Source organism: Prunus dulcis, chromosome 1, assembly GCF_902201215.1.
Source record: "Prunus dulcis chromosome 1, ALMONDv2, whole genome shotgun sequence".
In the NCBI taxonomy this organism is placed as follows: domain Eukaryota; kingdom Viridiplantae; phylum Streptophyta; class Magnoliopsida; order Rosales; family Rosaceae; genus Prunus; species Prunus dulcis.
In genome coordinates this window covers 595431-621977 of record NC_047650.1, presented here as the reverse complement: position 1 = coordinate 621977, position 26547 = coordinate 595431, and the positions used below count along the sequence as shown (strand labels likewise).

General features: G+C 34.9%; 3 protein-coding genes across 4 annotated transcripts; 1 reads left to right on the top strand and 2 right to left on the bottom strand.

Annotated features, from left to right (window-relative positions):
* Positions 1 to 1591: 1591 nt before the first annotated feature.
* LOC117614907 (protein PHR1-LIKE 3-like) lies at positions 1592 to 6327 on the bottom strand. The gene is made up of 7 exons (XM_034343836.1): positions 6053 to 6327; positions 5745 to 5956; positions 3762 to 3838; positions 3418 to 3472; positions 2779 to 2866; positions 2616 to 2685; positions 1592 to 2256 (listed from the first exon to the last, which is right to left on the bottom strand). The coding sequence occupies exons 2-7, from the start codon at positions 5941 to 5943 to the stop codon at positions 1810 to 1812; spliced, it is 936 nt and encodes a 311-aa protein (XP_034199727.1). The 5' UTR covers positions 5944 to 5956; positions 6053 to 6327; the 3' UTR covers positions 1592 to 1809.
* Positions 6328 to 11206: 4879 nt separating this feature from the next.
* Positions 11207 to 20917, top strand: LOC117616596. Of its 2 annotated transcripts, XM_034345963.1 has the most exons (14): positions 11207 to 11376; positions 11459 to 11535; positions 11656 to 11767; positions 12964 to 13046; positions 13678 to 13743; positions 14793 to 14893; positions 15527 to 15645; positions 15761 to 15801; positions 15971 to 16059; positions 16763 to 16940; positions 17022 to 17138; positions 17964 to 18008; positions 19645 to 19773; positions 20225 to 20917. In XM_034345963.1, exons 1-14 carry the CDS (start codon positions 11316 to 11318, stop codon positions 20357 to 20359), a joined length of 1353 nt encoding a protein of 450 aa, XP_034201854.1. In that variant the 5' UTR covers positions 11207 to 11315; the 3' UTR covers positions 20360 to 20917. The 2 variants fall into 2 exon arrangements, with proteins under 2 accessions (XP_034201854.1, XP_034201855.1); XM_034345964.1 differs by lacking the exons at positions 11459 to 11535; positions 12964 to 13046 and having other exon boundaries at positions 11250 to 11376.
* A 950-nt stretch (positions 20918 to 21867) lies between these two features.
* LOC117613866 (probable pectinesterase 29) lies at positions 21868 to 24597 on the bottom strand. The gene is made up of 5 exons (XM_034342472.1): positions 24341 to 24597; positions 24060 to 24219; positions 23609 to 23818; positions 22787 to 23034; positions 21868 to 22119 (listed from the first exon to the last, which is right to left on the bottom strand). The coding sequence occupies exons 1-5, from the start codon at positions 24595 to 24597 to the stop codon at positions 21960 to 21962; spliced, it is 1035 nt and encodes a 344-aa protein (XP_034198363.1). The 3' UTR covers positions 21868 to 21959.
* Between the last annotated feature and the right edge of the window lie 1950 nt (positions 24598 to 26547).

Below are 26547 nucleotides of genomic sequence, written 5' to 3'. Positions count from 1 at the left end.
GAAGGTTGGAGATGGCCTTATGTTTTGAAAAACAGTGCTACATGGATTACCAGGTTAAACTTAAATTATGGCTTCTTGAAAATAATGTACATATATGGGCTTTGAGACCCATAGTGACAATAGTGGTCTCACCATAGAACGAAGGCTTTAACCATTTGGGCTTGAGTTCACATCCATAAAGGAAAATGAAGCGTATATGTTTCATGCCGGGGCCAGTGTGTAAAAGGCTAGAAGGCAGGCAAATCGACATGTATAAAAATAAAGGTCAATGCACACGGAAACAATCTGATTTACGAATATACAGACCGCTGATGGTACAAATTTACAAAGGATGGTACATTTCATATTAGCTAAGCATAGAATAAATTTTTAATGAAATGAAAAAAGAAAAAAGAAAAAAGAGGGTTTCCATTTCTAAAGGAAAAGCTTGAATTCATCCAATATTGCTCATCATTGCTTCTTGCCTCATGTTACATTCCAAGGGCAACGAGTCTCCATTGCCAAAGAAGGGCCTTTGTCTTTTCTCCATAGCAGCAGCCAGTGAACTCATATCCATCAGAGAAACAGGGATTCCAGTTGATGTCAAGCAGCTATCAACAGAGCAGTTGCCAATCCGAGCCAGTACAGTGGAGGCATTTCTGTTCTCTAAAGCGGCAGCAATTTCAGACAAGCAAGGCTTTTAAATATCAAGCCAGTAAAGCGTATAGCCGCGTGGCTATACTTTTTTAAATATATTCGAATATTTTAATAGTATAGCCGCGCGGCTATACTATTAACTCTTTAAATATATATTTTTAAATATTCGTAGTATAGCCGTGCGGCTATACTATTCAAATATCCAAATATATTTAAAACTTATAGCCGCTCGGCTGTACCTTTTAAATATTCGTATATATTAAAGCGGCTATACTATTAAAATATTTGAATATATATATATATATATATATATTTACATAAGACTCTTTAAATATTCATATATTTAAACAGTATAGTTGCGCGTCTGGACTATTTAAAATTCAAAAGTGTATCATTTTTAGGAATTTTGTTGTTGTGCTATACTATGCAAATCCCCTACTTCATCAAACCACCTCATTGCAAAAGCTTAACCCTAGAAGAAAAATAGAAAGGGAAAGGAAACCTAGGAAAACTATACACCATGTTAAAAGAAATAAACACCATCACCCTTATCTTAATCTATTACAAACACAACTTCCTCACTCATATCGCCATCACCAACATCATTCTTGATGCATCATTACATTTCAAAACAATACCCTAAGGCTACCAAGAAAAGATAACAATGAGACCAATGGCACTTCACTTATGGTGTGAAATGCAGTGCTACATGGATTACCAGGTTAAACTTAAATGAGGGAAATAAGGTACATACATGGCCCTGAGATCCATAGTGAGTAATAGTGGTCTACGCATGACATTAAAAAATTGAGCAGGATTTGAGGCTTTAACCATTTGGACTTGAGTTCACATCCATAAAGCGTTCGAGTTTATGATCAACTTGTGATATAGTATGTTTATGATTCCAACTCAAAAGGAAAAGAGAAGCATATACGATCATGCCAGGGCCAGTTCAGTGTGTAAAAGCCTAAAAGGCAGGCAAACATGTATAAAATAAAGGTGAATGTGAATCCACATGGAAACAATCTGCTTTACGAATATACAGACCACTGATGGTACAAGTGTACAAAGGATGGTACATTTCAGATTAGCTAGGCAGAAAAGAATTTTTTTTAATGAAAATGAAAAGAAAAAAAAAAGAGGATTTCCATTTCTAAAGGAAAATCTTGAAATTCATCCAATATTACTCATCATCCATTCTACTTCTTGCCTTATGTTACCCTCCAAGGGCAACGAGTCTCCATTACCAAAGAAGGGCCTTTGTCTTTTCTTCATAGCAGCAGCCAGTGAACTCATATCCATTGGAGAAACAGGGGTTCCAGTTGATGCCAAGCAGCTATCAACAGAGCAGTTGCCAAGCCGAGCCAGTACATTGGAGGCATTTCTGTTCTCTAAAGCGGCAGCAATTTCAGACAAGGAAGGCATTTTCATGGTATCAAGTGGGGTTATCCCTTCACAGTCATTAGAAACCTTGATAGCTAGTTCAGAGAGTTCCTCTTTAGCAGCTTCAAGCCCGGCGGCCGATGCAGCCTGATCATTCAGAGCCTTACAAGCTTTCTCGAGTATTGACTGAAGATACTTGCCCTGTGCTTCAATTCGAAGTTGAAGACGACGCTGAACCTGCTTATAATATTAGCCATAAGAAATTGCTGCTTAAAATTCATAATTAAATTATCATGCCACTTGAGGGGGGAAGAACAAAGAAAAATGAATAAACTGGACAGACAAAGAGTATTTAAGTTCAAAGCTGCAAATGGATGAGTTTTACAGGATCAAGGCAACCTGAAAAATATATAAATATATATATTTAAACAAGGTTATTTTTCTCACGAGGAGCTCCTGACCTGTGGTTATATTTAGAAGTTCATGTGGCCTGTGCGTAATTAGTAAACAAATGATACAATTGCTCAAGGTGGTTTTTGCGGAAACCTATAAGCCTGCATATTACTAGCTAAACAAAACAAACAAAAGAGACTAACCTCCAGCTGCTCATGCAGTCTCCGTTGGACTTCCATTTGTACTCGCAATGCCTCAGTAATCTGGTAGCCACTGTTTGAGACATGAAAAACAACAATTACGTGAAAATTGATAAGCATTAGTAGTAATTACTGAAAGAGGAGTAGTAAGTGAAAGATCAAATACTCATTCAAATCTTGCGCAATCACTCTGGATGAGGTTGCTGAGGATGAACCAGTGTCCTGACTTTCAGCGATGCAAGAAGCTGCAATCCCTACACATTATTATACAACTAATAAGTTTTCCAATAGCCACAACTTATCACTGGGAACTTTTGGCACACCAACTTTTCACTACTACTTCAGCGATAAGATTATCTACGGACTCCAGTCTCCCAAAAGACATGCCATTTTCACCACCAGATGTCACAGTTAACAGTTATAATGATAACACAGCACCCCAAGCAAATGAATTAGAGGTGGCCCATGCAGTTTATAATAATTGATCTAGAAGTTTCTTGCCTTAAAAGTTTACGATATAAACCAGACCAGCAGTGGAAAAGAGAGGGAATGCAAGAAGACAAGAAAGAAAAAGGAAGGAAAGATAAAGAGCACTTTCTTTGTGCTAAATGTATTAATACAACCTGCAGAAAACGTATAAAATGAAAATTGAAAATGTGCTTTTTATGTTGGGTTGTTTCTAGTAGTATTTGTGATTTTCCTCTCCTTTAATTAAGGATCATCAACATGACACAGAAAATGTATACAGTTTTTAGTAATACAATGTCCCAGCTCTTAAATATATTAAAGGGTTCAAGGTTAATACCATCCTTGGAGTTTTCAGCTGAATCTTTGCATGATTGCTTCCCCAATCGGTATTTCTGCAAGTATCATCAATTAAACAAAGAAAAATTAAAACTATTATATATTTTATACTACCAAGTTTCAGATCAAATCATTAGGGAAAAAAAAAATACAAAAGATAACTAGGAAGAGGAAGTTAAATACACACTGTAGATGCATGCAACACTAATCAGTTAGAATCTAGATCAAATTTTCTTGAGCCTTTATCTTTAAGTCTCAAATACCAGTTACCTCCCTCCCTCCCTCTCTCTCAACAATTTGAATTCTAGCTCATCACAAAATACATAATGGGAAATAGAAACAAACCTGAAGATGAGATTTCAAGTGATAAAGGGTTAGGCCTTTTACTCCCATTGTTCTCATAATGGCCTTCGGTGTTGCTTCTGCAATAATAAAGCATTTAAAAACACAACAATAAGAAGAAGAAGAAAAAGTTATCCTATGGCATACAGCTGCTGGCTAAACAATAAGGAACCTAAGAAATGAAACATGAATGGGACTCAAGGCAATACAGATTGGCCTTACTCAAACTGAGCAACAAGAATGATAAGCCTGAATATAAGCTGAATTCTGATATTTAATCACCAGTGAAGTTGTGTCCACATATATTCCTAATTCATATGAGACATTGGTGAATACACTCCTAGTTGGGAAAGACACGTGGACTCTGGATGAGGTGTCAACCTGTCTCTCAGAATTCAATTATATCAAAGTGGTCTGGTGAAGTCATATTCCAAGCCTAATTGGAGTAGAGGAAGGAGCAAATCTAGAGTGGGAGCTCTGGTAGGAATGGTGATCACAACGAGTCATGTCAAAGAAAAAGGTGTTGAGCATTTCTTCGACAAGATGTGGCATATCAAGAGATACTGTGAAGTATGAAGAAAAGACATAAGAGACTTGGAAGCGTAGAGATTGGTTCAAAACTGTTGTTTGTGACTATTAATGATAGTTCCTTTTTGGACCGTTGAATGTTGGACTCAACATGCTCATACCATTGTTCATATCAAGAGTGGTTTGGTGCTTAAAGCCCTGCAATGTCGATACAGTTATGATGGGTAATGGTTTCAGGTGTAAAGCTGTTGGAGTAGGCACATGAAATCAAGGTGTTTTATGGGAATGCTAGAACATTGGGTGAGGTGAGACGTGTTCCAAATTTAAAGAAGAGTTTGATTTCTTTGAGGTCACTGGATGCTTTGGCTTATGGATTCTCAGCTAAGGAGCAAAAAGACCCAATGTTACTGATGCAATGCTATTGCTTATGCACTTGAGTGAAAAGTTGAACTTCTGCAAGAATTATAATGGTGTTAGAGAAAATAATTGAGATGCTATGGGAGGCAAGAATGACAAGACTCTGAGCAGGTGGAGTTACGAAAGGAAGGCCTTACTTCATTGTTAGAGATAGAATTGATCTAATGTTAAAGAAGTGGTAGGCACACTTCTATCCATAACAAAGGTGCAAGGGTGTCTTAAATTCATATCCTTCATATGGTGTTTGAAGTGGAAATTGGAGAATCTGAGTCCAGGTTGAGATTTGTTAGAATATGACTCGAATTAATATTTGAGTTTAGTTTCCTATTTCGGCTCTCCTATATTGACTATATTGAATAGGATGCATAGAGAAAGTTTCTTGCTCCCGAAGTAAGTTTTCCTACCCCCAATTAGTTTCGGTTTTCCCTTAAGTCCTTATGAAGGCAATTAGGGTGTGCATATGGACAAGATACTGAGGGGAATAATGAGCTTGGGTGTATTGGCATTTGGGTTCAAGATTCGTAAGTGTGGAAGTTGAGAGTTGGGGGTCATCCTTGCATTTGTTTAATTGACAGTGAATTTTTATTACAATCTCCCTTCCGACCCCCCCTCCCCTAACAACAACAAAATCCAAACAAAGAAGGGTAAGAACACCCCCATAAGTCACTGTAATTCAGCATGACACTAAATTCGTGAAAAATCATAAGGCAAACATGATAAAGTCATTGGAGGGAAGTAAATTTTCAAACTTTTTTTTAAAATAAAAGAAATATTCCCTAAGCATCTATGATATCCCTTGCCACAATAAAGGTCACACAACAAAGAGACACATTCAACAGCACCAATAGATAAAAGGACAAAACCCAACAACCAGAAGACAATTTAGAGCAACATACAACCCAGAAATTAAATCAGATACAAGCTGCAGCGCCACACAACCAAGACAAACACATAAAATGCTCTTGGGGGAGAAACTAGAGCACCAAACAACATAAAAACCAAGAATTTAAATCACAAGCAAGTAAAGAACCAAATACTCACTGTCAGGGCCACCAAGTTGAGTCACAGCATCCACAAACCTCTCATGGAGCTCCGCAGTCCACCTCAGCCGGGGCTTTGGATCCGTAGTCAGAACCAAGCAAGCATCGCCAGGCAGGTTCGTGCCGTCCAACGATCCACTGAACTCTCCATGCCCACAAATACTCCCATCCATAGGAAGAGAATGAATAGCAGAGTACATTCTCAAACTTCTCCTGAAAAATAAAAAAAAGCCCACAAAAAATTTCTTCAGAAAGTGAGTGAATTTACGACCCAGGAATGTATTCAGACCCGTTTGGCAAAATGGGTACCTGGGACTCGGGGCTCGGAGCCCCGAAAATGCAGAGAAGAAGAGCAGAAGATATATCAGTGAGTTTGGAGAAATGGGTCTGTGCTGTGAGAACTTTGAGTGTGGGAGAGAGAATATGAGTACAGCTCTAAGGCATGCGAGGCTGAGCTCAGCTTAGCTTATAGCTTTAGGGCCTTAGACAGCGATATCTTGTTGTGTCTCTGTCTCTCTGCTTTCTTTCTTGTATATTTTACTTTCTCTCTGTTTTGTCTGCTGAAAATTGCTATTCAGAGAGGCAACGTGTAGCAGTCCTTGGTTGGCATGTGATACTTATGTGCTTTTTATAGTTTTTTCCCCCAATTTTCTATTGGATATTCAAATGTTTTAAATCTATATTTCGATTTTATAAAAGATATTGTGAATTGTGATGTCTCCTCACATCTTTAAAATCCTTCTAAATAAGAACACCCTTTAATAAGTCTTTGATCTTAAAATTTCTCTTGCTCTTTAAGAAACCTGGCTTCTTTTTTATGTTGAAAGCAAGTGTCGATATGCCTTCCATCCTCTATAAAACAAAAACAAAACAAGTGTCTTCCATAATGTAATATATAAAAAATACAGGGGCCAAATAATAGACTATTGAAAAAATTGTACTTGGATGGGTCAATGGTTACAATGAAATATTTAGTGGTGTTTCTAATTCTGCATTGGACACTCTACCCAAAAAATTGAAATTGAATCTCATTACTTTGAACCCTAGATCATTTTGCTTTTGGGTGCCTATGATTTTCAGTTTTTTTATTTTTATCTCTTTAGAGTGAAATAAACATATAGTTGTATATAACCAATTACAACTAAAATTTTCTCCAAATCACTGTTTTACTTGCAAACTAATGACAGTTGGCCTATGAGGTTTTGTTTTCATATTTTGTTTTGTGTTTCTTGAAAAATAATAGAAACTTTAGAAAGTAGTAGGGGGTCCCGTGGTTCCTATGCCACCGTGTTTACCGGTCCTGTCAAAGTGATAGCTTCTAGTTAGTTCACTCGAGTGTAATTAAAAAACATAGATATAAAATGAGAAATTATAGCTACCATGATTGAGAGTATTTACCCACACTCAAAATTAGAGTTCGAATATTCTCGGGCCTCATTTGCATTAACAACTTAGAATATAGGCCTGCAATAATTTGTTAGTAATACACACATAAACTGCTACATAATATGCTTCATTAATGTGGTCTAAAAATATAGAATTGCTATAATTATATTGGTCTTGTTACATTAAAGTAAGATGAAAAATGTATTATTAGTGTGATCACCAACTCCCATTCCATCTTACCGAACGTATCATTTGTTTATTTGCTTGCATTGATAATTTGATAGTTATGGGTCAAGACAAGTGGATCATAGCCTAAGTGTCTTTTGCTTATCATCACCTCCTACCCACTTTCAAAGCATTGGCCATACATTTTAAATGTGCTCCTCCACAAGAAGAAGATAAAGCTATTTTATATCGGTTCTTAATTTTTAAGAGCATTATACTATTAAAAGAAACTTTAAAAAAATAAAAACTTAAGTTAACATATTTCTCGTGTTATATTCCTTTTTTTTTTTAATAAGTAAAAATAATAATAACGTATTTCTCTTTTATATAAAATAGTATCTCTTTTCGAAACTACTTTTTATAAATAAATAAATAAACAAAAACTCAAACCAAACAAGCTATTTTTTTCTTTTTATGCTGCTAAATATTTACAATTGATTATTTTGTTTGCACTCTAATCAAGAAACCGAATTTGCAAATAAACCGAGCTGACCTTGAGCTACTTTATTGTTCAACTCAAATACAAAAAGCTTAGAATCTTTCAATGTTTTGAGTCGTTGAGTCTTAATCCTTACCAAATTGAACACACAATGTCCAGAAAAAATAAAGAGACAAAAAATTAACACATAAAAAGTATATTGTTCACTTTAGAAACAATTGCTTGTCATCCCAATATGGACAAGTTAGCATCATTGGGGGGGACTATTGCCTAACGAGTGGAATATTGGAATAAGACATTTCACGCCCACGAAGTGCGCAATTCTTCATAGGCTCATTTACAAAATAGTGTTTCTAAAAATCTAGCCTATATAAAACAAAGAAAATTACAAATTAACGAAGATCCTCGACATATCTTAAAATTAAAAAAAAATCAAATCAAATTTTAGCTTATGTAAAGCACGATAAGAGAAATGATTAAACCAAATACGTATATGAGGAAGAGTCCGCTACTACTATATTAGTTTCTCAAAAATTATTTATTGTTTTAACTTTTAATTTTATTTTTGTGGTTGGAAAGATGAAATTAATTTTCGAACAAATCTACTTGGAAAGTAGGAGGCCAGCGAAACAAGGGCGGCGAGTCTCTGGACCCCTCCATCTCCATGTACTTGCAGTTGGCTTGTAGCTAGCTAGTGGCTGCTAATAACCACTGATTGGGAATTTGGGAGAAACATACAAATATATATTGGACAACAGCAAGCTAACAAATAACCATGACAATATATGAGCTTTCGTACAAAAATGTATTGCAAATTTCCAATCATGGTGATTGAGAGGAGGTGGGGTTGCAAATGTTATTCACAGCACCATCTCTTTTCCGCCTTGCATTCACAGCTGCAATTGGTGCATCATTGCATGACATTGACATAACAATGCTATATGACCTTACAAATATAAGCTTTTTAAATCTATTGTGGAAATATGTGTACATTTTTTTTATATCTTTTTTCAAAATTTAAACTGCTAGTGTAGTGATTTGGAGCAATTGTTCCCTCAGACAAGGTCTTGGATTTGAGTCATATCATATGTATAGTGTGTGTGTATTTAGTATATTATCGCCCTTTCTCAATAGGAAATGTCTTAGGTTCCAGTTCTAGTATTCGTGTAGTGGATGTCAAATTCTGACTTTGAAAAATACCCTAGTTGAATATATATATATATATATATATATATATATATATAAGAAGCATAATTTAATTTATCACATAAGTGAATCTTGTTTGTATCTTCATGTCAATATTATATGTAGTTGTTTGGTTGACCCAATTGTATACTATAATTAAGCATGGCTTAAATTACAGGGATTGTATATGTGTGACCTGATTAAGGAGTCCACCAGATGAGATGCTTGGGCAGATGTTGTTGTCAAGAATACGACAACATCAATGAATGAATGGTAGTTGCTTTCTTCTCTCTCTTCTTATTCCTTATGGAAAGCAAAACTTAGATGCTTGTGGAGAAGCCTTGGCTTGAGACTCGATCGAGTTATGGTTAAGTCTTAGTCAACCAATTAGAGTTAATTAGGACCACTCTAACAACTTCAGCCTCTCTGGACCATTTCCACTCCCACCACCATGAGACTTCTTCAAATCAAAATTCGTATACAATTAAAAGAAGATAAAATTTATTCTGTCAAACTCAACTATCCTGTAAACGTGATCTTGTTTGGTGCCTAGTATTGGATTGGATTGAATAACTCCTTATATTCAAAGCATGTTTATGCTAGAAATGAATTTTTTTTTACTAAGTTGAATGTATGGATTACTCATGAAGAAAACTAATCTCATCTAATCCCCACAAAATGGTAGGATAGCAACTCCTTATAACTAATCCCTCCTAATCCCTCCAAAATGAAAAATTATTCACTTCTACCTTTATTTCCTACTTCAATATTGTTGACCTTGAAAAATGAACAAAGACTTGGAGTAGGCTTTATAGAGAATGTGAGTTGCGAGCATTCCATTATTAGCAACTAAGGACTTCATATTTCTCTAATACAAAAGATAAAGGGCAACAAAAGTGCATAAAACAGTAAACAATGAAATACGAGATGAGCAAATTGATCAGAACTCAGGATTGCCACCACCTTGTATCAATTCTGATTCAATACAACGCAAAGAAATTGAGTGGCAATCAAGTATAGGATTAGAACTGGGCCGCTAATGGATCAGAATGACCAACGATGTGCAAAAGAGTAACCAAAATGGCCTTCAATTGAAGGAGTCAGTTGGCAATTGATACCAAGGAGGCTTGGCAGACCAAAATAGCATGGAGAGACGGATGTCTTTGATTGAAAGCCAAGGGCAGAACCATGAATTTTTCAACGGGTGGGCTAGCTAAAGTTGTTAGCTAAAATCTAATGATCAATATTTTGTACTTACCATTTCTATAATCTTTTTATAAATAAAAGTATACATTAAATCATATAAATCACACTAGTTCATAACTTCATTGACTAATTTTCAATAAACTTTAACATATAACAAATACATATTAAATGCAACCAAAAAATACTTCAACAACATTTTAAGTGTACCTATTCAAGTTATATCATGAGAGAATTGCATATACTGTAAAGAAAGGGCTATACTGCGTTTTGTAATTATAAAAAACAGTATAGCCGGCTATACTGTTTTTAACATACTCAAGCAGCGCTAGTGCAAGGCGGGTCCTCCCTTTTTTTTATATAAATAGTATAGCTGTTCGGCTATACCACGTTTTTTATTACAAAAAAGCGTATGGCTGTGCGGCTATACTACGGTTTAATTATAAAAACAGTATAGCCGGTCGGCTATACTGTTTTGACACGTGGCAGCACTCCTATAAATAGTATGGCCGGTCGGCTATACTCGGATTTTTTAATAATAAAAATCGCTTGGCTACAGTACGGTTTTTATTATAAAAAATAGTATAGCCGGGCGGCTATACTATTTTTGACATGTGGCCCAATCGGCGCTAGCGCCAGGCATGCCCTCCATTGTATAGCCGTTTGGCTATACCACGTTTTTATTACAAAAAAGAGTATAGCCGAGCGGCTATACTACGTTTTAATTATTAAAAATAGTATAGCCGGGCGGCTGTACTGTTTTGACACGTGGCTAGTACTCCCTTTTTTATTATAAATAGTATAGCCGACTCGGATTGTTAATAATAAAAATCGTGCGGCTACAGTAAGGTTTTTATTATTAAAAATAGTATAGCCGTGCGGCTATACTATTTTTGACACGTGACGAAATGGGCTCTAGCGCCAAGCGGGGCCTTTTTTTGTTTTTTATAAATAGTATAGCCGCGGCGATACTGCTTTTTTATGATTAAAAATTTGTACAGCCGACCGGCTATACTATCCGTTCGGGTTCAACCTGCTTTCCCACAAAAGTATCACACGACATTGATCCCCCATTTTGGCTGTAGACGGGTTAAAGGGTTTAAGCGGATTTCCCACAAAAACCATCACTTGGTTATGATGCTGTGCCGTGCCCTTCGTCCCAAAAATCTTCCTTTGCTCTTCCACAAGCCCAAAGGTACTCTCTTTCTCTCTCTCTCACCACTATGCGACTGCATCTTCTTTCTCTCTAAGTTACAATAAAATGAATGTCTGTACAGTGAATCCATGTGAACTCTGGGGAGCTCCATTTGGATCCCTTTTCTCCACACACATTGTCGGCGACAAGCCGATTCTTGTAAGGATTTCACACACATTCTGTGTCATTTTCAATTTCTATTCATTACTTTATGCAATTCAAGAGAATGGGTCTGCTCTGCTGGGACAAATAAAAAAGCTTATAACTTAAATTGGGCAGGTTCGTGATTTCATTCATTCTGCATTATACGATCCGAAACATGGGTATTTCTCTCAGAGATCGAAATCGGTTGGAGTGCTTCCCAGAGCAATTAAGTTCAATCAGCTCGAAGGTATCTAGCTTAAATTTTTTATTAGTTGCATGTCATAATTCAGATATTTTAAGCATGTTAACCATTATTTTTTAATGAATTTAGTATAAGTTTTAAGTGGTTTGATTCATTTATGTGATTATGCATGAACTATGTTGGAAGAATGATAATGGGAAGGAACATACAGCAATATTACTGAAAAAATGTGACTATAAGCTCTCTTTCTCAAGTCCTAAAGGATTCTGCTTTCTTGAAATAGAGTGGGGTGGGTTAAACAGGAAACATGGTTTTGGGATTTCTAACCAGCTAGTTACTCAAATTTCGTAGGGCTATTATGATGTTTATGCTACACGTTACAACATCAACCCTAAACCCTTAAAACATCAGCGTATTGTAAGTTGTGACATGTTTGAGAAAAAAAAAAGTGTATTTGAATTGAGTATGTTGAGATGGACTAGTGGAAGTACAACGAAAGCTAAAATTTCAACCTTGTAATAGCACAAAGGACAGCATGAGGAAATTCTCATTCCACATAGTTATACTTATGAGCTTGTTAGGTGATTTTTATTTGGATTTTGAAGGCGCTATGAGAAGGTGCTATGAAAACAAGAGGTAGAAATACTAATTTGATGTAGGTGGTGCAAAAATCATGGTTGCCTGTGTTTTGCCTAGTATTGAGTCCTTGATCGAGTCACAAGCCTCAAAAAAGGTTTATGTGGCAATCCTCAAGCACTTAGGTTTAGAGCTTTGTTTAGTTTTCTTGGTTTCTAAATAGTTAATCAATGTATTCTTCAGTATTTGACATATCTGCCAATCTAGACTGGCTGAAAAGGCTGGCAAGTAATATCCTTTGCCCAAGTATGACTTGCAATAAAATACATAGAAAGTGAAGATTAGTAAAAATTACATTACTTTCCTATTTGACTAAACTTTGTAAATAGTTTGTCTAAAATTGTAGCTGAAATGATACATACATTAATTAGTTTTCCTATCAATAGTCTTTTATTTGTCCCAATTTCTGAAATGAACAAAATTGCATTATTGGCACTTTTGAATGATGTTATCATAAATAACATGTGTTTGCAAATAATATAAAGCATTTCTTTGGAGAATTAGAACCAATTGCTTATGAGCCGATTCAATTTAAAGTAACCATCTGTTGTAGTAGCTGGAGATTTGTGGAAGGGCATATATACTGAAATTGTCGCATATTATAGGTAGGAAAGGTTATATGAAATACTTGGATAAAATTTACAAAGAAAGTGAGGTATCATGGTTTACTCCTGTGGAAATTTTTAAGGTAATCTCTCTCTCTCTCTCTCTCTCTCGTCTGTCTGCTTTCTGCATTAAGAAACTTAAATTCTAATTTCCATAGGGAATTCATAGTTCAAAGGCTTCACCTTCTGCACAAAATTAAAACATGAACATGCAAACGAAAGATATAAAGGAAAAAGGAAAAAAGGGAAGGGAAACCAAACAAACACCAGGTGGCTAGCACATAGGCAGGACACAATAATGATACATGATTTCAAGGTGAAATGAAGTATTGCATTTTTCTTTCAGGATAGTGCTTTACATATAAGTATATTTTTGAATCCACACATGATTCTAATAGAAACAAGATTACCAGTTTTAAACAGAAGGCAACCTGATATACAGTTAATATCTTCATATGCAAGGTGTGACCTTTGTATCATTTGACAACTTAAGAAGCAGCATTTACATGTTGTGTCATAGTATTTCATGTATTTACATAATGCATGAGCAGCATTTATTTCATTTTGATGTACATTACAGTGGTAACCACAAAAAAGAGAGTAATATTTAATGGTACTTTGTATCTTCCAACCCAAACTCCACTTAGATTGGCATTTTTCTTATTTCACCAAATGCATGTCTTTGTGATTTCAAAAGTTTCACTTTCTTTATAGCCTTGGTATGCGCACGGGATTGCTGAAGCCATAATGCGTACTGCTAACCTTTCAGTTCCCCTAAAGGTAAGCTTCCTCTTTTTAATGATCAGGCAGTGTACATATCACTGAGATTTTGCTTATGTTGTCGGATTTAATGCATATTGCTTCTAGTAAATGTCTAGGGCACATTTGATAATTTTATCAAATTTCCGTATCTCATTTTTTATATGATAGTACCATATTCTGATTATTAATTGTTGCATGCACACATTTGTTTTATATGGCAGAAAATAAAACCTAAAAATTTATAGTAAAATTTTTTGGATGCTTTTATTGAGAGTCCAGTTTTTCCTTTCACCAAAGAAAAGTTTGGACTAACAATGAATAAAAGCATAATGTTCTAGAGCTTTAAGTAATGTCTGTAGTATCTTGATTAAGTGTATTTCCTCTCCCTTTTGTTCTTGAAACTGAAAGAATGTAGTTCTGTTTGTGATTTTTCCTTGTAAAATCTATAATTGCTTTGTTTTCCCAAGAGTCTATAGTCTTTAAACTAAGCCTTTCAAATTGAAAACCATAAGTGACCAAGTACTACAAATGATTGATGATACCTCAGATGAAAAAAGAAGCTAAGTGAGGTTATATCCTCAAAGCTGCCTAGTCAATCTTTTACTACAGTCATAGAGGAATAGTGATGATTTTCTGTTTGGCTGGATGTGATAAGTTGCAAGATTTTGTCCTCAAGCTTACATCACGAATTTATTGATTTTCTTGTAAAATGATGCAAATTAATGGTTTATATATAATCAAGCTGGAGTAAGTAATTTCAATCAAAGACAGGATTCTGTCACTATGTGTAATCTCCCTAAATACTTTGGTTTCTAGATTACAAGATGAAGTCCTGTGAATGCTTCTGTTTTTCAATCTAGCATTGTGGGCAGGACATGGAAGTTTGCTTTCAACTTACACAATTTAAAATTCTTTGTTTATGTTTCTAGGCACCAGATCTTTGATCTTTTTCATTTATGTTACTCTTATTTTGGTGATACATTAATCATGCCCTTAAATGTTCCTCATCCACTTGTTTAATACAAGTAGGCTACAATTTAATCTGTCATTTTATAATGTGCACTCAGATATATGAAATTGGTGGTGGATCAGGAACTTGTGCAAAGGGAATTATGGATTACATCATGCTGAATGCACCGCCAAGAGTTTACAACAATATGACTTACATGTATGTGCTTGACTATACCTCCATGTAACATGAATAAGTATTCCATATTCCTAATGTCTGCGACCCTCATAAAACCTCATGAAACTATTTGTCAACAGCTTTGTTTTACTTGATGTGCCTTATTTGAGCTATCCATCTGACATTATATCATGCCTGCAATTTTGATCTGTCACTGGAGTGAGGAAATGGTCAAAAGTGATTGAAGCATTATTTTTCTGACCGTTAATGCCCTTGAGCATTTTGATGGAATCTGAGCAAAGAGTTAGAAAGATAACTTCACCATTGACATTAAGAGCAATATAATCATCTATATTCACAACAAACCCATGAAACGACATAACATTTCTCTTCCCGTCGATTCTCTTTTTCTACTCCTTTTGCCACTCTCTCATTTGTTTACATTTGCCATGCCAATTAAATGCCTAAATATAGTGCAGATGCTTTAACTAAATACTTGTATTCAACATTACAAAATTTTATTATCATTACCTGAAATAATTGGAAACATAGATTTTTTATATTCTGGTGCCGAGTATTTTTGCCAATATAATAGTGGTACTGGTTGAGTTAGTTTTTCAATCCTAATTGATGCGTGTCTGCATATTTGCTGACTATAATCATGTGAAACTGTAGCTCAGTCGAAGTCAGTCCCTCACTCGCTGAGATACAAAGAGAAACTGTTGGAGAAGTCCGTAGTCACTTATCAAAGTTTCGAGTAGAATGTCGTGATGCTACTGACAGGAGTGGATGGGGTATGGTGTCTGTGGCTTTTCAGATATTTCATTATCTTTAGTTTGTCTTGTACGGAACTTTCAGAGTGCAGCTGTTTTGTATGTCTTATTTCATATATATTTTATTATTTGATAGGAGATGCGGAGCAACAACCATGTTGGGTAATAATGCTTGAGGTATGTTTTGTCCTATATTGACTCTATTGTGCCTGTGCTCACTTATTGTACTATTAGAATAGTGGACGATAAAGATTCTTACGTGGAAGTTTCTATTGTTTCTCTAAATGAGTTTCAGCGAATCAATTTGTGGTCCGACATTGTCAGATTTGTCTCTTTATATTTACAGGTACTTGATAATCTTCCACATGATCTTATCTACTCAGAAAATCAAGTTTCCCCATGGATGGAAGTATGGGTAGAGAAGCAACAGGATAGGTAAGCAACATCTTGCAGCAGTATCCATAAAGTCTGGCTGTATTTCTATCTAAAAGTTAGCGCACTGATTGAGAACAAATGTGTTTTTTCAAGATCACTCTTTGTTAAAAGTGATTGTTCAGCCTGAAACTATTTTTCTAAAGTTATTGTCAATGGAGTATACATCAATATCTGTATTATTCTTGGGCTAAACCCTGAAAATTTGAAGTTTTCTTTTTCCCGGCTGAGGATGGTACAGTTACTGTAGACAGAAAACATATGGGGGTCATTGGGTCAAGATTTATATTCTGTTACAGTTTTATTTTACCTTGGGGACTGACATCTTTCATTCTCCAATACCATCATTGTGTCTCATCTGTTATCTTTGGAAAATTGTGGGTATGACAGCATTTGCTGATTTTTCATATTGGTTATTATGTTTACTCATTCTAGTATAACTGGAGGTTGAAGTCGCTTGTGATAATTTATTTGCTTGTTTTAAAAAAGAAAGTGTTTCCAACTCAAGTAAGTCAATATCTTTACAACTATGACTAATGAGTTAAACAGGATGCTTCCGATGTGGTATGTGATAACATGCAAATATCATATTAGAGGTCGCACATAAAATACTTATGCTCAAGTTTATTTTCCATCATTTTGTTCATTGAACTGTTCACTGTGGGAACATGATTTCAGTTTTACTGATTAAGGTTTTTGCTAATAGGGAAACACTGTCTGAATTGTATAAGCCATTGCAAGACTCACTAATTAAACGATGTGTTGAGATCATCGATTTGGACAAAAAACATGATTCTCAAAACAGTGCAATACTAAAAGCAAAAAGTGTTTGGTCTAAAGTCTTTCCAAAACCTCAAAGATGTTGGCTGCCAACTGGTTGCTTGGTGAGGAAATGTTTGGTAATTCATTTTATTTATTTTATTTTCTAATAAATTTGAGCAATAATGTTGTCTTTGAACATCCAGAAACTGCTTGAAGTTTTGCATGAGGTGCTACCAAAGATGTCTTTAATCGCTTCAGACTTTAGTTACCTACCTGACGTAAGAATACTTGGTGAAAGAGCTCCATTGGTTTCAACCAAGGTATAAAGACTGAGTATTATCATTATTATTACGTTGTTGGACACTTTCACGTAACATTCTATATTATTTGGGTGCATCCAGTTTGTCCTTTGTGATTGGAAATTATACTTTGAGTATTTATATGTGTGCCTCTTTGGTGCAACACTCACCTAATTTTAGGTCCACACTCCCCAGCTCTACAAAGGAACAGGGAAGATCACTCTCAAAATGCCCTGTCATCCTCGAAACTATCAATTCTACTGTAATTCTTTTAGGCTACAGTAAAACATTCATGATCATTTCAAAATTCCAACTACTGCATTTGTAATGGTATGATTGACACAAAATTCCTAGTAAAAGAAATACAATAAACAGATCATAATAGGAGCATAAAACACAGCATGTAGTCACCTAGGAACCTGATGAGCTAAATTATCTAGAAAGATGTTAGGATTCATGCAGAGGCCGGTTTTCTTTTAGTCTCTATTCCAGGATTGTGTGAAATGCCCACCCACCCACCTGCTTTTCCCACCCTTCACAAACTGTAGCAGCCCTAGTTTTCATGTTCTCCTCTTTTTTTATTTAATTTTTTAAAACTATAATGTTAACCATATCATTTGAGGAAATTGTAGGAGGATAAACTTCTAATTAGCGCGCGCACACACACACACATATGGTGGGAGGGCTTAGTTTTTTTTGGGGGTGGCCATGGTGTTGCTCTGGTTGAAAATTCCTATTTCCGTGTTTCTCTTATTGTATATGCTAGTTTAAATCTGGTAAACGACAGCATTTCAAATGCATTTAGTAACAATTTGGTAATCCTGGTTTGATCCTTTCTATCTGCAGAAAGATGGCAGCAGCTCAGATTATAGCAGTTATCTAGATGCAAGGGTACGCTGTTGTTTTTATTTCATTTTAATATGTCATGGTTGTGCGAATTTCCATAAATGGCCTCAGATATACTGCTTCTGTTTTGTGCTGATTTTTCTGCAATTAGATACATCACTAGAAGTATGGCAATGTGGCTAGGAATGTTGTATGGATGTATCTAGTAGTAGCACTTGTACAGATATTTTTTTAAGGAATGTTGAGGGACACCCTTTAGGGTCTCCTATGAATTTTTTTTCCAACGATCCAAACCATCTATTTTTAAAGTCTACATTCATAGATCATCCTTGCAAAAAGTTAGACAAATCAGAAACTGTTTCGACATCCAATTGTGTCCTACAAAATCAATGAACACGGTGCTTCAAAAAAGTACTAAAATTTCAATAACTCAATTGAGTGGTCAAATGATATCGGATTCAAGTGATTTTTTGTAGAGACGATCTTTGAATGATTATCTAAAAAGGACGGTTTGGATTAGTGAAATACAATGCGGAGTGGGCCCTACAAGGATGTCCCTCAAATAAGCTTATTTGAGGGATCCCTCAATGGAAGCTCTATGTATGTATATATATTAAGAATTTGGATTGCTTGAAAGCATGACTTGCTTTGCTATTAGATCCGAGGCTTGGTATTTCTGTCTCCTAGTTTGTCACAGCAGATATGGTTAGAAGTTGGGTCAATGAGTAGTTGAACTTGATTACGTAATTCTCATTCCATTTTGCTTAAAACCTGTAGACTTAAGGATGTATGACATTTAGTGGTGGACCTTGAAAATCCTTTGATTGTTTAGTAGTTTGAAAGTAGGGCTGAATCTTTGTAGTGATATTCCTAATAAACCTTCTCGGCCCTTAATGCTATGACTGCTAGAATCAAAATCCTAAGAGTTTTTTGGTTTCGAAACTTACTTCCTTCACAGAATTAACTTCTCTTTTTTATGTCTACCATAGCAATTTTTATGTCTGCCATAGCAATTTTTATGGCATTAGGCTGGATCCTGAACAAAAATTGGTCAAGGCATTAGGTCATCATTTCTGTAGCATGTGGTTTGAAGCATTGTGCAATCATTTCTATTGCTATCTGATATCCAGATTGCTCAACCGTGCAAACCTGACAATGTAAACCTTCTTCCTGAGGGGAGAAGAAAGAAACGACAGTTTGATATTACAGTAGAATGATCATTAGCCTGTGAGAGAACTTGGGTTTTTTAAAATTCCATTGTTTGTTATGACCACAATCAAGTTGTATTGTAAAAAATTCTGCTGATTGCTATAGTTCTGAATAACCTCCTTGAGTGCAATGTTTACGTAGTCACTGCTTCTTAGTGATAAACTCTCTGTATGGTCAACTTTCTTCTGCTTTCAAGTTCACTGTGTACTGTCTTTCAAAGTTATTATTATTATTATTATTATTATTATTATTGTGGTTGTTGTTGTTGTTGTAGTTATAATTATTATTACTGTCATTACTACTAGTACTGCTTAGTTTTAAAGGTGACCAGCTTTTTATGAAACTAAAGTTTATGATTTTGGTTTTGTTGTTGTTGTTACAATAGTTATAATCATTACTACTAGTACTGTTAACTTTTAAAGATGACCAGCTTTTTATGAAACTAAAGTTTATGATTTTGGTTTGTTTTCAGGGGGATGCTGACATATTTTTCCCCACTGAATTTTGGCTTTTGGAACGTATTGACCATTACTGTTCTGGATGGCTGAAACTGCAGAAAGATCTGTCGTCCAAGGAAGGGAAGAAGAGGCGAACAATTACAGTGAGTTCAATTCTATTGTCATGTAGCGTTTTTGTTTCTGGAAGCTATAAGATAAATTACAATTCACGCGGACACAAATTCATTTGGTCCTAGGTAGCTTGCTTCAAAAATATATGGTTTAGATATCAGGGCAATGAAGTTGCCCTTCACATATCCATGTTCAATGTGGATAGTGCATGTGGTTGCCTAAATCTTGGCAGGGGTTTTAGGTGGATGAGGTGGACAGTGGGTAGACCTTAGGTCCAAACTTCCCTAATCATGTATGATAAAGAATAAAGAGAAAGTACAGGAAAAGGATAAATACTTCTGAGGGATTGTGCTATGAATCCTACTGCTGGATTTATAGTTCCTCAGGGGGCTTTAAAAACTGTTGCCCAGGAGAGCAGTTCTCTGCGCACATAAACCTCAACAATCACACTATTTTCTTAATCAAATTTATATAATGATGTAGCTTGATACGTCGTCATTCATGGACGAGTTTGGCTTGCCCTCGAAGACAAGAACCAAGGACGGATACAATCCACTTTTGGACGATTTCAAGAATACGAAATTTTATCTAAGTGTTCCAACACATAATACTGTATAGATGGTACTGGCAGCGATTTTGTTTCCAAGAAAGCATATGGCTCCGAATTCTGGAATTGGTATTGTTGTTGAAGTGATCTGTGGGCTTCTGAGCAGTGTGTCAAGTGAACCAGCAGTTCCTTTTTACAAGCTTGAACTCAGATTTGATGCTGTATCAGACAATAAAGTTGAATGGCTGTCTGTAATGCTCATAACAGAGATACATATATCTTTGGGAACATCGGGTAAAACGATGATATTGCCAACTCTGAAGATGGATGAAATGCAACGTGGCTTTGCTATGAATGCTCAAGATCAGAAGAAATTCAAAGATTAGGACCCAGCGAATATAGAGGTTGCCATGAAAGCTGAACCATTCCCTTCCCAGTTTTGTTCTGTTTTTACTTTTCTTTTCCTGTTTATTCGTTTTAATAATTTGTTTCAGTTCTGAGAGGAAGAGCTCATATGGTTATGTCTCAACATGCATTTGAAGTTTTAAACAGCTTATGAAAAAAAATTGTTACTAGAATCAATCCAAAATTGACAGCTTTCAGATTATGAAATAACTTATCACTCCAAAGTTACCGCATTTGTTCTATTATTAGTTGACAGACTGCTGTCAAAACATCAGCATTATAAAAGCATCTCTAACTGATGTGTCAAAAGTGCCACAAAGACATTTAACGGCTAGAAATAACATCTCACATCACTCCAACCGATATGTCAAAGCTGACGTGGAATGAAGGATGGAGATGCTCAAGAAGGAAATGACCAACTATTTATTTATGTTTTAATTTCGTAATATTGTATGGCTATTATTGCATGAATCCTTCGAGAATTACAGAAATATTTTCTTTTTAACTTTTCTAACAGAATTTTTATTAGTATTCTCTATTTGTTTTGAAAATATATAAGTGATAGGTTTAGCTTGTAACAAGAGCAAGTCATCTTAATTTCCTTCTTCCTTTTTTTGTTTTGTTTTGTTTTGAGACAAGATATTGGGGAAATAAGGATTCGAACATAGGACCTCGGGTGCAAGGATAGCTACTTTTAACCACTTAAGCTCTTAAATTTCTAGTTTACAGTATATGTGGCTAGATCCAAACGCAGCAAAGTTACTAAACATATTGAGTTAGTGTGAAATCACTTGACATGATTAAATGTGTTAAACTACGTGCCAATTTGACGAAAAGATTCCAAATTTGTGAATTTACTGACATTAAGAGGTGAAATTGTGTGTTTAGACTATTGCAATAATGTATGCCAAGATTTGAATGAAAATGATATAAAGAAAACAAATGAATTTCACATACATTCAATCTAATGCACTGTGCACTTTACTTGTATCAACGGATGAGAAATGGACGAGGCACCCATGTCAAGTACTTCTCAAACATATTTGTTCAAGTTCAATATGAAAAAGGCGAGTGAAACTTATATTTCCGTAATCAGATTAAACAAATCACTTCCAAATTGGGTAAAGTGAAAATTCTTTGGACGTTACAAATTCATGAGTTAATATCTTGCAAAAGTAATGTAATGGGGAAGTGAAAAAGTAATAAAAGATTTGCAGAACAACTGCTTGAAATGAATGGAAGTTAAATAAAATATAAAAAAAATATTTAGAAAGGCTGGTCATTGAGCCATCCATCAGTATCAATAAAATTCAAGCTTGTCAACTCCCGCACGGTATCAGCATTAAGCTTCTTTTCCCATTCCACACGCTTGACAATGTCGGCTCCTGGCCCATAGCAACCATGCTCTGCATACGTTAATTGGTGCCTGCATTATATCACAACATTTATTTTCATTTAGTATCCAAATCAAGTGTTACATATGAATACCATAAAACAGAAACAAAAATGTTATGTCAATTTCTCTCTACAAACTTTGTTAAATGCCACACACACCCAACAAAGCGTTTGATTTTTTCATTTTTGTACTCACTTTACACTATTTATTTTTAGGAAATCGAACACCCATTAATCTCTGTCACATCATTAACGAACTAAAATTTGAGAAAAAGTTCGGTAACTCTTGAAATGATTGTGAATTAAAAAAGGAAAAGGATTACATTCTTCGTTGTCATAGTGTTTGGCGACTAAAAGATGGAAAAATAGCCAAAATGAAAACGATAAGGAAATCATTGTGGATATGGGACATTGGTAACACCTATCACATTATTGACAGACTAAAATTCAAGAAAAAGTTAGGTAACTCTTGAAATTATGGTCTAGAAAAGGAAAATGATTGTATTTTAGTTGTCATAATATTTGGTGACTAAAAGTTAGAAAACTAGACAAAATGAAAAGGAAAACGAAATTGTTGTGGATATGGGAAATTGGTAACACCTAAGGATAGTATTTTTGGAAAGGAAAAAAGGGTTGGTGCACTATTAAGTTTAATTAAAATGAGTGTGTTAATTATAATTAGAAGTGAGAGATCTTACTCATTGCCTTGGAAATGCCAAGCATCCCAGCCTTGAGGCACAACCACTTTTGAAAAATTGGAGTTGTAGAAAATGACTCTAGAGTAACCTCTCCATGCCCTGCCCAAGAAGGTGGAACCTGTTCCAGACACCTTGCAATCCTTGAACACAAACCCACTTGCATCATTTGGATTGTCTCTTCCCTGTGCTGTGATGTAACCAGCCGACCCAGGATCCAGAGCTCCCCCAAGAACTTGTATCGAACATTTCTGCAAATATATATATATGGCAAAAAAATTAAAACATCATCATTCCTTTTTACGGTATTCGTACCAAATTTGCTTGCATTTTGTTTTGCAAAAACATAATAAGGGTAAAAATGTGTTTGGTACCGAATACCAATTTACAGTACCTAATATTCTGGCCTTGATATTTGTTCGAGAATTTGTAATGTATATCATTAAAATATCAACAATGTAAAATGTATTACAAATTGATACCCGATAACAACCAATCACTGTCAATATAAATTTTCAGAAGAAGATGCTACGCAACCTAATTTCTTAAAAAAAAACCTACACTGTTCACAGATCATCTGTCTTTAAAGGTGGTTTCCACAAGGGTGTTTTCCGTGACCGTGGTCATTGATACTAGTAATTACATATTGTTATTTATATAACTTCAAGTGTTTTTTTAATCAATAAATATCATTCATAAGATTTGAACTCATGACTGATCCTCTAATAAAATAGAGACACAGCTAGTCATGACCTAGAGGTTGATTGATGGATTAAGTTTAAATATGTAAAGGAATTGAAGATGGAAATGGAAACAAGAAAAAACCTGAAAAATAGACTGGGCACTGCCGAAGATAAAATCCACGGCACCCTGGATGGTGCAAAGGTGATAGTAGTGCCGTCCTTGACCATCCCACAAAGTGTCTTGCAAACCAAAGAAACCACATCGATAGAATGAAGATTTGTCCCCGTAAATCATTGCCGCCACTGCTGCCACTCTTGGATTTTTGTTATTCACAGGGTTGTTGTATGAATTCTGCATAACATGCATAAATTAAAAGAAGCATATAATATTAATAAATTGAAGAAATTGAAGAGTGTTTGAACCAAAAGTTTTTTTTATTTAAACACAAATGATTGTTTAAATTACTCTAAATTAATCTAATCTACGGAAAAAAGAATTCAAACTTGAGTGGAAGGCGATGACACTGTCCTGACCAACTGGTGTAACACGTATGTTATTTGAACCAAAAGTTAATAATGATTATTGCAATTACCACAAAGCTGATGGATTTGACAATGATACTGTCGGCATAAGAGGCAAAAGTAGGGCTTTGTGCAACTGAGTCGTGATCATCCCAAACAATCAGCGTTTTATGCCTATTTTCTCCTTTGAGAATTATGTATGGCTTGTCAACGGGGATGATCACCTTTTCCCTGCAATATTCACACAGAAAAGGAAACAAAAAACAAAAAACAAGTATTAATAATTCATTTTCCCATAAGAAATTAAATAGATTCATGATTTATATAATCACAACACAAAGATTAAGCTTACTTATAGGTGCCTGCCTTGATCTTGATAGAAACCCAGTTCCTGTTGTTTATAGGAACAGCATCAATGGCTGATTGAATGGAGGTGAAATTGCCATGGCCAGATTGATCAACAGTGATGGTGTAATAAGCCAGCTTCTTATTATTGCTATCAACTCTATACATTTGGGCATTGGCTTGCCCTAATAATCCAAGGCCTAGTAAGATTAGAGCTACACATGAATAATAATAATGAGCATCAAGATGAAGAAATGATGACATCTTTGAGCCTAAAGAAAATTATTGCAGAGAGAGAGTATGAAGCTTTGCTTTACTACAAGGTATGAGGATTGGAGAAGAAGAGAGGAGGGGAGAAGCACAGAAATAATTTTATTTTTAATTTAATTCATTGCTGCTCTCTCTCTCTGTGTATTTAAAGCATGCCAATGAGACTCTGGGATTTGGAGGGAAATTGGGAAAGTCAAAGGTCTACCTAAAAGAATGTCTAGTAATAATAAACTCATTGATTTTTTAAAAAGGGGTATCAATTTTTTATTTGTTGTTGTTTTCTTTATTTATATTTTTTCAATTTTGAGCCTTGATTTATTTCCTTTCCTATATATTTTTCTTTTCCAACCTTGTAAAAATAATTTAAAAGGAAAAAAAAAAAATGTAGGTGCAGTTGACAAGTTGAGTGTATGGACGTAGGAACAGCTCTTATTGCAAAAATCAGAAGATAGAGTAGATCGACAAAAAAAGGAAAAACTGTGAAAACAAATATTACAAAATGTAAAGTAATCAGAAAAATCTACAAAATTGAGAAGAAATTGAAAACTAAAGTTGGCTATATACAGAAAGACAATATAAATTTACAGACATTCAGGAGGGAAAAGGAAAATTATTTCATGATTTTCGAGATTCAATTGATTCCAAATATGTTCAGTGTGATCAACCCTCGTCTGAACCTCACTACAAGGTGCTGATTATAGGAAGCTTTTTTGGATTGTGAAAAATAAAATGTCTCTCACCAAATTCATATATAAAAAAATAGTATATACATAATTGACACAGATTTTAGTAGCTAGCCTTCTAACCATAGCATATTGTGTTCCCTTAAATTGCTCAACTTGATTTTATTCTCTACCCCTAATTCAGAAAAATTATCCTCAATAACAAATTCATCTTGTGGTATATCGAATACTCTCCACTTTATTGGAAGATGTCATGAATTATTCAAATTCCGTGCAAACAATTGAATTTTTTTTATAAAAAAAACAATAAAATATGGTAAGACACATATATATGCGAGAGAAAAGTTTCTCTCCACTTCAAAAAATAATTAATGAAAGACTTAATTGCTTAAAACCTTCATAAATTAATTATCAAATTAGAGATTGACTACGTTTTATTTATTTAATTTTATTTTTCTTTGTTCATTCTTTTCTCTCACACATTCAAAGGGATTTGCTAACCGCAATTTTTTAGTACTAAAAAAGTCTTTGTAGGCATCAAACTTAGGGTGAAATCAATTTGCCGCTAATTGAGCACAAGACATTTGTTAAGAAAAAAACATCTGAAGGAATTTGGCCACACTCCAATTTGGGAAAGTTTCTTCCTTAAGCAGTCAAAGTAATTAGAGAGGAAGAATGGACATATTTTGTAGGAGGAAACCGCACTATCAAAGTTAGGTTTAGAAGAAATTTAGTAACAATCACAAACGTGAGAATAATTAAACCATTAAATTAAATGCAGCCTTTGTGGTCATGAAATGAACGCCAACTTTTGACCTCGTAAATATAGAATCTAGATTGTGGACGTTACCTACTCTCCGTGCTTAAACGATTTGCTAATTTTCTAGAAGAAAAAATAAAATTGGTACCTTGTGACACATGCTAAAATACTAGTGTTGTTTAAAATTGAGCACTGCTGCAATGTATTTGTAGTTTAAGTGGTTAAGAGCAGCTACTTCCGTATCTGAAATTCGTGTTTGAATCTGCCCAAACTTAGCTTTCTTCCGAAACCTTTTGTTTGACTTTTTCTAAATGAGATAAAATATTATTATTTTTGGTAAACCACATTCAGTTATTTATCCACAAAGGATGACTAAAAAATTGTCAACCGTTGCCCTTCATATTTAGGCATCCAAACACATGTCCTAACTAGTGATAAATAGTGTGTCCTTAGGTATAAAGCTATATTAATAAATCATTTATTTGTGAAGAGACTTTGTTA

Coding starts and splice junctions, on each gene's coding strand:
- LOC117614907 (XM_034343836.1), bottom strand. CDS start 5,943: ATGTACTCTGCTATTCATTCTCTTCCTATGGATGGGAGTATTTGTGGG. Junction 3,473..3,761: donor ACTTGAAATCTCATCTTCAG/GTTTGTTTCTAT, acceptor TGATACTTGCAG/AAATACCGATTGGGGAAGCA. Junction 2,867..3,417: donor AGCTGAAAACTCCAAGGATG/GTATTAACCTTG, acceptor AATAATGTGTAG/GGATTGCAGCTTCTTGCATC.
- LOC117616596 (XM_034345963.1), top strand. CDS start 11,316: ATGATGCTGTGCCGTGCCCTTCGTCCCAAAAATCTTCCTTTGCTCTTC. Junction 16,060..16,762: donor GTAGAGAAGCAACAGGATAG/GTAAGCAACATC, acceptor TTTTGCTAATAG/GGAAACACTGTCTGAATTGT. Junction 17,139..17,963: donor CTCCATTGGTTTCAACCAAG/GTATAAAGACTG, acceptor TTCTATCTGCAG/AAAGATGGCAGCAGCTCAGA.
- LOC117613866 (XM_034342472.1), bottom strand. CDS start 24,597: ATGTCATCATTTCTTCATCTTGATGCTCATTATTATTATTCATGTGTA. Junction 23,819..24,059: donor TCAAATCCATCAGCTTTGTG/GTAATTGCAATA, acceptor CATGTTATGCAG/AATTCATACAACAACCCTGT. Junction 23,035..23,608: donor GTGCCCAGTCTATTTTTCAG/GTTTTTTCTTGT, acceptor ATATATTTGCAG/AAATGTTCGATACAAGTTCT.